Source organism: Phaseolus vulgaris, chromosome 11 (genome assembly GCF_051622355.1).
Source record: "Phaseolus vulgaris cultivar YP4 chromosome 11, ASM5162235v1, whole genome shotgun sequence".
NCBI lineage: Eukaryota > Viridiplantae > Streptophyta > Magnoliopsida > Fabales > Fabaceae > Phaseolus > Phaseolus vulgaris.
Window position 1 is genome coordinate 50,764,836 of NC_143508.1, and position 10,804 is coordinate 50,775,639.

At 37.4% G+C, this 10,804-nt stretch overlaps 1 protein-coding gene across 4 annotated transcripts; it reads left to right on the plus strand.

Annotated features, from left to right (window-relative positions):
- The first annotated feature begins 213 nt into the window (after positions 1-213).
- LOC137827432 (putative disease resistance RPP13-like protein 1) lies at positions 214-9,806 on the plus strand. Of its 4 annotated transcripts, none has more exons than XM_090297413.1 (4): positions 214-8,532; positions 8,692-8,842; positions 8,940-9,233; positions 9,471-9,806. In XM_090297413.1, the coding sequence occupies exon 1, from the start codon at positions 273-275 to the stop codon at positions 3,975-3,977; it is 3,705 nt and encodes a 1,234-aa protein (XP_090153539.1). In that variant the 5' UTR covers positions 214-272; the 3' UTR covers positions 3,978-8,532; positions 8,692-8,842; positions 8,940-9,233; positions 9,471-9,806. The 4 variants fall into 4 exon arrangements, with proteins under 4 accessions (XP_090153539.1, XP_090153540.1, XP_090153538.1 ...); XM_090297414.1 differs by having other exon boundaries at positions 214-4,041; XM_090297412.1 differs by having other exon boundaries at positions 214-8,842.
- Positions 9,807-10,804: the final 998 nt, after the last annotated feature.

Consider the following 10,804-nt stretch of genomic DNA (forward strand, 5'->3'; position numbering starts at 1 on the left):
TGACATGATACTTACCTTCAACAGGAAGAAGATTGTTCACAAAAACGACAAAAATATTAAGACTAACAGTCAACTACTTGAAACCATTTAATTCATCAAATATATTTCTTGTTACGCTCCAAACCATTCTGAATAGGGAACAACTCAAGCTAAAAGAAAAAAAAAAGGGAAATGGACCGATTTAATAGTGGGTTGGGGTGTCTTTATTCATAAAGTAAGCCACCGAAATAGACTAATTCACTCAAGTTGGTAAAAACGACTATGAAAGCCAGATGGTGCTGTCGGCAATAATCATCAACAGCTACTGCTTCCTGCCCATCACTCCTTTATTGAAGCAAATCCATCTCCAACAAAATTCTCACTCCTTCATTCACGTCACTGAGCTTCACTTCCAATTTTCACACCCCTTTCTTCTCTTTCATTTGGCCACTTCCTTTCCAACCATGCCAGTCCTAGAAACACTTGGCGGTGCTCTTTTTGGCGCTGTTCTCCAGATGCTATTTGACAAGCTCGATTCTAATCAAATTCTCGACTACTTTCGTGGGAAAAAGCTCGATGAGAAGCTGCTGAAAAATTTGAAGAGGAAGTTGGAGTCCATCAATGCTGTGGTTGATGATGCAGAACAAAAGCAGTTCAGAAATGCATACGTTAAAGCGTGGCTTGACGAGGTCAGAGACGTGTTGCTGGACACAGAGGATCTGCTGGATGAAATAGACTATGAATTCTCCAAAACTGAGTCACAACTTCAATACCAAACCAGTTCTAACAAGGTACGCATTCTTGAATCCAAGCTGAAAGAAGTCCTAGAGGACCTTGAATCTCTTTTAAACCAAAAGGATGATCTAGGTCTGAAAAATGTTGGTGGTGTAAGATCGGAATTGGGTAATAAAGCGTTAGAGAAAAGAAATGAATCTTCATCGCTGGTGGCTGAAGAGGTTATTTATGGCAGAGATGAGGACAAACAAATTATCCTTAATTGGTTGACATCTGACACTAACAATCATAACCAACTGTCAATACTTTCTATTGTGGGTATGGGCGGGATGGGTAAGACCACACTTGCTCAACATGTATACAACGACCCAATGATAGAGGCTATGTTTGCTATCAAAGCCTGGGTTTGTGTTTCTGATGAATTTGATGTTTTCATGTTAACCAGAGCAATTTTTGAGACAATCCGTAAGGAAACTGATAATAGCAGAAACCTAGAAATGGTTCAGGGACGATTGAAAGAAAAATTGAATGGAATGAGGTTTTTTCTGGTTCTGGATGATGTTTGGAACGAACACCGAGACCAATGGAAATCATTGCAAACTCCTCTTAAATATGGTGCTAAGGGAAGTAAAATTCTTGTCACAACACGCATCAACAAAGTTGCTTCTATCATGGAGTCAAACAAGATTCACAACCTAAAGCAATTACAAAAAGATCACAGCTGGCAAGTTTTTGCTAAACATGCATTTCAAGTTGATAATTCTAATTTTGTGTTGGAGGAGATTGGCATGAAGATAGTTGAAAAGTGCCAAGGACTGCCTCTGGCCCTTGAAACTGTAGGAGGTCTTTTACAATCAAAGTCATCTATTTTAGAGTGGGAAGGCGTATTGAGAAGCAACATATGGGACTTAGCAATAGAAGATAGTAAAATCATCCCCGCTTTGTTATTGAGCTATTACCATCTTCCTTCTCATCTCAAGAGATGTTTCGCTTATTGTGCGTTATTCCCCAAAGACCATATGTTTGATAAGGAGAACTTAATTTTCTCATGGATGGCTGAAAATTTTCTACAATGCTCTCAACAGAGTAAGTCTCTAGAAGAAGTAGGTGAACAATACTTCAATGATCTATTATCAAGGTCATTCTTTCAACAGTCAATTAGGTACAATCGAAAATGTTTTGTGATGCACGACCTTTTGAATGATTTAGCAAAATATGTTTCAGGTGAAATCTGCTTCAGGTTGGGTGTTGATAGAGCAGAAAGAGTACCAAAGACCACCCGTCACTTTTCAAATATAAAGAATCCTTTTGAATGTGATGAGCTTAGGATTTTAGGTGATGCTAAAAGGCTGCGAACATTTTTGTCCACATATAGGAATTATGGGATGTCAATACAAGAGTTGATCTCCAACTTTAAGTTCTTACGGGTCTTGTCTTTGTCTTCTCGTATCATAGAAGAGGTGCCTGACACAATAGATGATCTTATACATCTCCGTTCATTAGACCTTTCAAGGACACGCATAACAAGACTTCCCGACTCAATGTATTCACTCTGTAACTTGCAAGTGTTGAAGCTAAACGAATGTCTTCTTTTGAAGGAGTTGCCCTCAACTTTGCATGAGCTCACCAAGTTGCGTCGCCTTGAACTTAAGGGAACTTATTTAAGAAAGGCTCCAGTGCTTTTAGGAAAGTTGAAGAATCTTCAAGTATGGATGGGTGGGTTTAAGGTTGGCAAAAATAGTAGTGAGTTCAGTATTCAACAACTAGGACAACTTGATCTTCACAAGAATCTGTCAATTAGAAATCTTGAAAATATTGTGGATCCCTATGATGCATTGGCAGCGAATTTGAAGAATAAAATACATCTTGTGGAGCTACGTTTAAATTGGGATTTGAAGCTGAAAAATGAGGATTCAATAAAAGAAAGAGAAGTACTAGAGAATCTGCAACCTTCCAGACATTTGGAGAAGTTGACAATCACAGGCTATTGTGGCACACAATTTCCAGGTTGGTTATCTGATAAATTTTTGTTGAATGTGGTGTCCTTAAGCTTGGAAAACTGCAAATATTGTCAATGGTTGCCTTCCTTGGGACTTCTGACATTTCTCAAGCATTTGAAAATTGAGGGCCTTGATGAGATAGTGAGGATAGGTGCTGATTTTAACGGGAATATCTCTTCTGCATTTGCATCCTTGGAAACGTTGAGGTTTACTAATATGAAAGAATGGGAAGAATGGGAATGCATGACGGGTGCTTTTCCAAAGCTTCATAGTCTTTTTGTAATTAAGTGTCCCAAACTGAAAGGGCACTTGCCAGAGCACCTTCCTCATTTAAAGAATCTAATAATTAGTATGTGCGAACAACTTGTGGCTTCGACTCCTAGAGCGGTAGAAATAGAAGGTGTGAAGATGGAGACTTCTTCATTTGATATGCTCCTATCTCATACTCCTCTTCAATCCTTAACTATTTATCGTTGTCTGGGCATGAATATTCCTATAAACCATTGCTACCATTTTCTTGTAGAATTGCGTATCATTCAATGTTGTGACTCTCTCACGTACTTCCCTCTAGACTTATTTCCAAAACTCTACTACCTTACTTTATGCAAGTTTCGTAACTTACAGACGATAACACAAGAGCACCCTAATCATTTGAGGAGTGTGAGAATTGAAAAATGCTCTGAATTTGAAACATTTCCCAATGAAGGATTATTTGCACCTCAGCTAGAGACACTTCATATTGAAGGATTGGAGAAATTGAAATCAATGCCTAAACGCATGTCTGCCCTCCTTCCATCTCTTAATTATCTTTATATAATTAATTGTCCAGAAGTGGAGTTGTCTGAGGGATGTTTGCCATCAAATCTAAAACGCCTCTCTCTGTTGAAATGCTCCAAACTTGTTGCCTCACTAAAGGAGGGGGTTTGGGGAACCAACCCTTCCATAGAATCCTTGTCTATTCAAAAAGAGGATGGGGACTGTTTTCCGGATGAAGGTTTGCTCCCAGTCTCCCTTACTGTGCTACATATAAGAGATTGTCCAAATCTTAAGAAACTAAACTATGGTGGTCTTTGTCACCTCTCCTCTCTTCAGTTTTTACGGTTTCTTAATTGTCCAATACTACAATATTTGCCAGCAGAGGGTCTTCCGGAATCCATTTCACAACTCGTCATTCAATGTTGTCCTTTGCTCAAACAGCAGTACAAGAAAGAAGAAGGCAAAGAGTGGAAAAAGATTGCTCACATCAAAAAGTGTATTGAGTAAACATATAAATAAAAAATTGGAAATTCCTAAGACACCGATTCTCATATGCCTACATTTTGATCAGGTGTCAATTCTCCCCACTATCTTTCAAGCATTTCAAATACAATCTTATTTAGTACAAATATTTGCATCAACTTCTTGTCTTTTCAATGTCTTATTGTCGATATTCTGTTTTGAAGTTGAAATAATTGTAAGCATTATTGAAATGTATGTTTTTTAGGATATAGATTGAAAGATGTGTGAATGAGGAGTTGTGGTGATTTAAGATTTTAAAAGTGGTTTGCACTTTGGAGATGATTCTATATCCATCTCTTTAAATATAATGTTATTTTCATTTCATTATTTTCATTCTCAAATACTAATATCATTAACAATATCACCATCCTCCGAGTTCTCAACTTTTGTGCCACTAAACCATGTTTTTTAGGACCTTTATGGTTAATTTATTAAGAAATAAACAAACACACATGAAATACACTAGATTAAAAATATAAATAAAAAAAATCAATAAAAACAGAGGAAAAATTAAACAAAATATAAGACATAATTATTCCCAAATGATGTCTTCGTGTAAGTAATAATATGACAAAGTTTAGAAGGCAAACTCGTTAACAACAACAAATTCAGGTTGGTGGAGTTTTCTGTATGACATGCTTTGGAGGTTGGGATTCCACGAAAAGTGGATTATGTGGGTTAAAGGATGTTTGGCTTCCTCCTCATCTGTTCTGGTAAATGGGAGTTCTACGGAGGAATTCAAGCCATCTAGGAGGTTAAGACAAGGAGATCCTCTGACCCCATTTATGTTCCTAGTGGTTGCTGAGGGACTAATAGGGTTTGTGAGGCAAGCGTTGAATATGAAGGTGCTCAGGGGTACAAAGATAGGAAAAAATAGTATTGAGTGTTGCTTGTTACAGTTTCCAGATGACACACTTTTCCTGTGCGAAGATTCTTTCAACAATATCTTTGCTATCAAAGCCATCCTTTGATGCTATGAAATCGTTTCAGGCTTGAAAGTTAACTTTCATAAGTCAAAGCTGGTTGGTATAAAAGTCAACAACTATGTCCTCAACACCTATGCGAAGACGCTCAACTGCCACACCATGCGACTACCGTTCCAATACTTGGGGGTGGAAGTTGGTGGAAATCCGAGGAAGAAACAGTTTTGGGAGCCGGTTGTGAAAAAAATAGAAGCTAGACTAAGTTCTTGGAAAGGAAGATTCTTATCTTTGACAAGTAGAATATGCCTGCTAAAATCGGTTTTCACTAGTATACCACTTTTCTATCTATCCGTGTATAAAGCGCCAGTAGCAGTGTGCAACAAAATCAAAAGTATATAAAGAAGATTCCTCTATGCTTGGGGTAGAGAAAACAAAACGATTTCTTGGGAAGTTGGGACAATGTTTGTAAGCCTCTTGAAGAATGTGGGTTGGGGATCAAAGAGATCAGGAGTTTTAACTCTACTCTACTGGCAAAATGGAAATGGCGGCTTATGAGTGATGAGGATGGGAAATGGAAAGACATACATAAGTCAAAATATGATTCAGAAGCAGGAAGTAGACAGGTTGGGTTGAAATACCAATCGTGGTGGTGGAGGGATTTAGTTAAAGTATGTGGCGAAGGAGTAAAGGAAGGATGGTTCCATAAAGTTGTTGGGTGGAAAATAGGGGAACGGGGCATAGTTAGATTCTGGAAGGACGTGTGGTTACAGAACAATTGTCTTAAAACCTTGTATCCTAGACTATACGCTCTGTCGCTAGATCAAGGTAAGATGGTGGGAGAGGTAGATGGGAGGATGGTAGGTGGCGGTGGCGGTTTAATTGGAGAAGGGATAGATATGGCTGGGAGTTGAATATGGAGGAAGAGTTATCCTCAAGATTGGCAACGGGAATCATATGCCAGGATGTTCAAGATCATCTCGTCTGGAAAGGAGATCCAAAAGGCGTGTTCTCGGTGAAATCAGTATACTCCATTCTGGCCCATCATCAAACCAATGGCACAATGGATAGTGCTTTTGGTATTTTATGGCAGTCGAAAGCCATGCCCAAAGTACTTATCACTGCTTGGAGAGTTCTTCTTGACAGACTTCCAACCAGCGACAATCTCATAAGAAGAGGAATAACTGTGAATTTGCCTTTATGTGCTTTGTGCAGCCTGTCAGACGAATCATCTCAACACCTCTTCCTTGCGTATACGCGCAACGAGTATGGTCTCGCTGCTATCGCTGGATTGGCATTTTGGGGGTCCACAACAACGACATCAGGAATCACTTAGTAAAATTTTACTTAATCCACCTATCTAGTATGCAAAATCAGGTGTGGAGAGGATTATGGGCGACAATTGTTAGATGCATTTGGGAGCACGAAACCAGGTAGTCTTCAAAGGAGGGGTCCCCGACGCTGATGAAGTTTTCCAAAATGCTCAGTTACTGTCTTGGCTGTGGTTAAAACACAAGGCAGTTGGATTCTCATACGCTTTTCCAGACTGGCTCTTGAATCCCAACCAGTGCCTCCTTGCTGTTAACTGAAAGTTTTATTCTTCATGATGTTAAGCTGCCATGCTGTTTTGTGTTACTGGTTTTATCTGGCCTGTTGGTACAGGTAGGAGTCCTGGGAGACGCACCGAATGGAAGTGGTAACTGCTGTAACATAGATCCTATGTTGGAGTTGTGTTATATGTCACAAAGTTCAACGGAGTAGGCCAGAGGAGGAGATGCAAGGCTATGGTTCAGATAGGAGAGGTGCTATAGGGCTGCTGCAGGAGTGCTGTCTAGGGGGGGCCTATAGCACACAATGGAGTGTGAGCCACGGTGGGAGCCAATTGGCAGAAACGAGCATGAAAAGTGGTATATCTGCACACACAAATGCTACCAATCACAAGTAGCTCAACCTGTTGTTTTGGCTACAGAGGGTATATTCAACACTGTTTAAACAACCCTTCCTCTTGGAGCACCTGTCATTCCATTCTCTTTGCTGGAAGCCTATATGACAGTAGAAGGGTCACGGTGTAGGTAGGTTTCGGATGACTATGGATGGAGAAGTTGTGGCAGATGGTTTATGCAGGTTGAATAATAGTTATCAAAAACAAGTGAGAGGATGGCAATGCGTGATTCTGGCAGCAAAGGACTATATTTCTATTGAGTGAAAATAGCAGTCATAGTGTGGCTTACCAAGAGTTGTAATGGATGACTGGGATCAAGGCACCTATCAATGTAGTGTAATTCACAAGAACGCTCTTAAGCTACTGTGCGTGTTGTTAATAGCTGCCAAAGGAAGCTGCTTTTGGTGGAAACAGGTTGGAATATGTCTGGCCCAAAGCAATTCTAAGCGAGGCAATTCCCAATGGTGGTATGGAAGGAGAATTTGGCCACTGGTTTTATGCAGATGGCACTTCTTGTTAGGCATCACTGGTGGTAAACTATTGTTATATGCTAATAGGATTAGGCTTAATTGTTAGCTTCTCTGTTTAGTGTATGTTGGAAGCTAGTGTTGAGCATGTTTGGTCTGGTTTTGATGCAGGAGTACCTCTGTAGCATGCTCATGGTATTATTTATGGTTTGTATACGGGGTGGGACACCCTTAAGAGGTCCCTTTTTGAATTTTAATTAATTATTTACTGATAAAAAAAAATAACAAATTCATATTACAAGATATCAAAAACCAATTTCTTGCATCTATAAGAACTGGTTCATAGCAAATCTGTAAAACCCTCTTACAGAACATACACTAAACACCCTATTCAGCATAAACACTTGGAATCTACCTAAAATCTAAAATACAGGAAGAATATATAACCAAATGATTACACCTAAACTGAAATCACATTAGATTAACGCTTTTTAATTAACTCAAAATGTTCTCCAAGATTGCCACAGAAAGTTATGAGAACTAGATATTCAAACTTAGAATTATAACTATTTTTATCTAAAAATAGTTCTTGCTCTCAATTTTTCACAAAATTTCATTCGACTTCAAAATACTTTCAAAGAGAGACTTATATAGACAACAGGTCGGTGGATCTTTTCTCCTTGTATGTTGCTCTTTTTACCCATTCTTACAATTTAAAGACTTCCCACTTACACTCTAATAGAAATTAGTTAGTTTTCGTTCTTGTACGTATATTATTATCCAAAATACCCAAAAAGGTTAATATATTATGTTTTCCTTTCATAACATGAAACTAAACTAAGGTTATACCATGTTATAACTTATAACTCATCTTTTAAAGGGGGAAATGCTATATTATCTCTTGGCATTTTTTTCCTGTGTAAGGCAAATACTTAACATTTGGTGTTTTGCTAAATGGCTTGTCATGTTCAAATCCTTTCTATCTTAACAGATGATGAGAAAAGAAAACAACTTGATTGAAAACTAAGATTAACCATTATCAATGGTATAGCAAGAGATCTTCTATACCTTCATGAGGACTCTCGACTCAGAGTAATTCATAGGGATCTCAAAGCTAGCAATGTTCTATTAGACCATGACATGAATCCCAAAATATCAGATTTTATATTGGCAAAGGCATTTGAAATTGGACATAACCAAGCAAATACAAAGTGAGTAATGGGCACTTACTGAGTTTTACTTATACCAAACCTATCTTATCAGTAAGACTTGTGAATGCATACTTCAGAGTTTAATGATTGAAAAAATGAAAGTCCTTGTTATATACTTGAAACAAGAGAAATTAACAAAGCTCTATTGTTTTGAATTAGTTGATACACGGCTCCTGAGTACGTTATGCAAGAATTGTTTTCAGTGAAATCTGATGTTTTCAGCTTTGGAGTTCTAGTTCTACAAACCATTTGTGGAAGAAAGAACAACGGATTCTATCTGTCAGAACATGGTCAAACTCTTCTTTTATATGTGAGTCATCCCTCTGGTCTGATTAACCAAATATCAACAATACTTGCTAACTAAAGTATGACAGTATTATTCACAAACTAATGACAAATACTTGTAGGCTTGGAGAACATGGTGTGAGGGAAAATGTTTGGAATTTATGGATCCAATGCTGGAAAAATCCTTCAAAGCATGTGAAGTTGAGAAGTGCATACACATTGCTTTGTTGTACGTTCAAGAAAATGCAACATACAGACCAACCATGTCAGATGTTGTTGTAATGCTAGGGAGTGACAATTTTACGCTTCCAAAACCCAAGCACCCAGCATTTTCAGTTGGAAGAAAGGTGTCAGAGGAAGTACCAAAATAAAAAAATCCAAGAATCTTTTTAGTACTGATATAAAACTTTACCAAGGTAATATATAGTTACAAAAAGAATTTCACAGAAATATAAATGGAAGTATCACACGGATCATTGTTATCAATGATTGAGATTTATTCATGTGGTTTAGTTATTTAGACATAAAACACTACTACAATAAGATCAATAATCAATAACATCAATAAATTTTTGATTTCCTATTACTATAGCTAGTTATTTTTGGAGCAGGGGATAATTTGACCAAACTGGTTTCGGATCTGTGTTTGGCAGCTGAGAAAAGCCTTATCCTGGAAGAAAGTTAAGAGAAGAAGATTCAAACTCTAAAAGTAGAAGAAACCAACAACAGAAGCCAATGCCCATTAGTATAGGCTTTGATAGTATGGTCTCGGACAAGCTGCAGTTTTAAGCAGTGAGCGTGGCTTTTCTTTAGGAGCCAATGATTCACCAAGCTCAACCTCCTGCACTAAAGCTGTATGAAAATCTGCAGAAAGAAATACAAAATGCAGCAGAAATTGATGTAAGAATAACTCTTAGTTTAATTCTTTCTTGTTTCTTTTTGTATGAGTGATTGCAGCTTGGTTTTAAGCTGGGAAGAGCCTTAAGAAAGTAGGACAACTGTAGTCTGGTATATGTGTTTTTCTGGATCTGTATAAGGGTTGGAGTATCCTGAAATGCAGTTGAATTTATTTAATTCTTTAATGATAAAAAAGAATAACTAATTATTTTTCATACTGAATAATCAATCACTAAATATTACCTAATAAAACGAGGAACCAATTTCACTTAATCTCAAAAGTAATTTTGCACATACAAGTAATCAAAATAGCATATGGAAAATCAAACTGCGAATTTCATGAGACTTGAGAAACATGACCAAGATTCAAACGACACATTACTATATAAAGTTCTCTACATTGTTTACAAACAAGCAGTCACGCAAAAATAGCATATGGAAGTAATCAAAATTCTGCAAGTTGTTTAGACATACAAACATGGGCAGACTTACACACTTGACTATCATAACCAAGAATGGAAGGTTTATATATTTTTTTTTTTATCAACAATGAATAAATGGAAGGTTTATATGTGTGTCGATTGAATATTTGATTCAAATATTAATTCCAGTACATTGGATTCAATGCCTTCATCTAATGCTTTCCAAAGGAGGGTCTGCCTGAATCCATGTCACAACTCAGCATTGAAGACTGTGAAAAGATTGCTCACATTAAATACATATGGGTTGATAGAAAACTAGTAAACTAGTACACGAAGCACAAATTGGAAATTCCTAAGGCACAAATTCTCAGATGTCTACGTTTTCATCAGGTGTGAACTATCCACAATATCTTTTAAGCATTTCAAATACAATCTTTATTTAGTGCAGATATTTTGATCTCTAGTACACCACTTTCTTCAATGATAAGTTGCAATATTTAGTAAATTTACATGAGAAAATTGAATCATTTTTTGCCTTAATTTTTGTTTGAAATAACAATCATCCCTAATTTTAGAATTATTGAATCCAAATATTTGTGAAAATGCTTGGGAGAGCCATGGAGCACAATGGCCGTGGGTTTGCAAAGAAAGACGAGGATATGGTGATG

Excerpts from the sequence above, each read along its gene's own strand:
- LOC137827432 (XM_090297412.1), top strand. The coding sequence starts at position 273 with ATGGTGCTGTCGGCAATAATCATCAACAGCTACTGCTTCCTGCCCATC.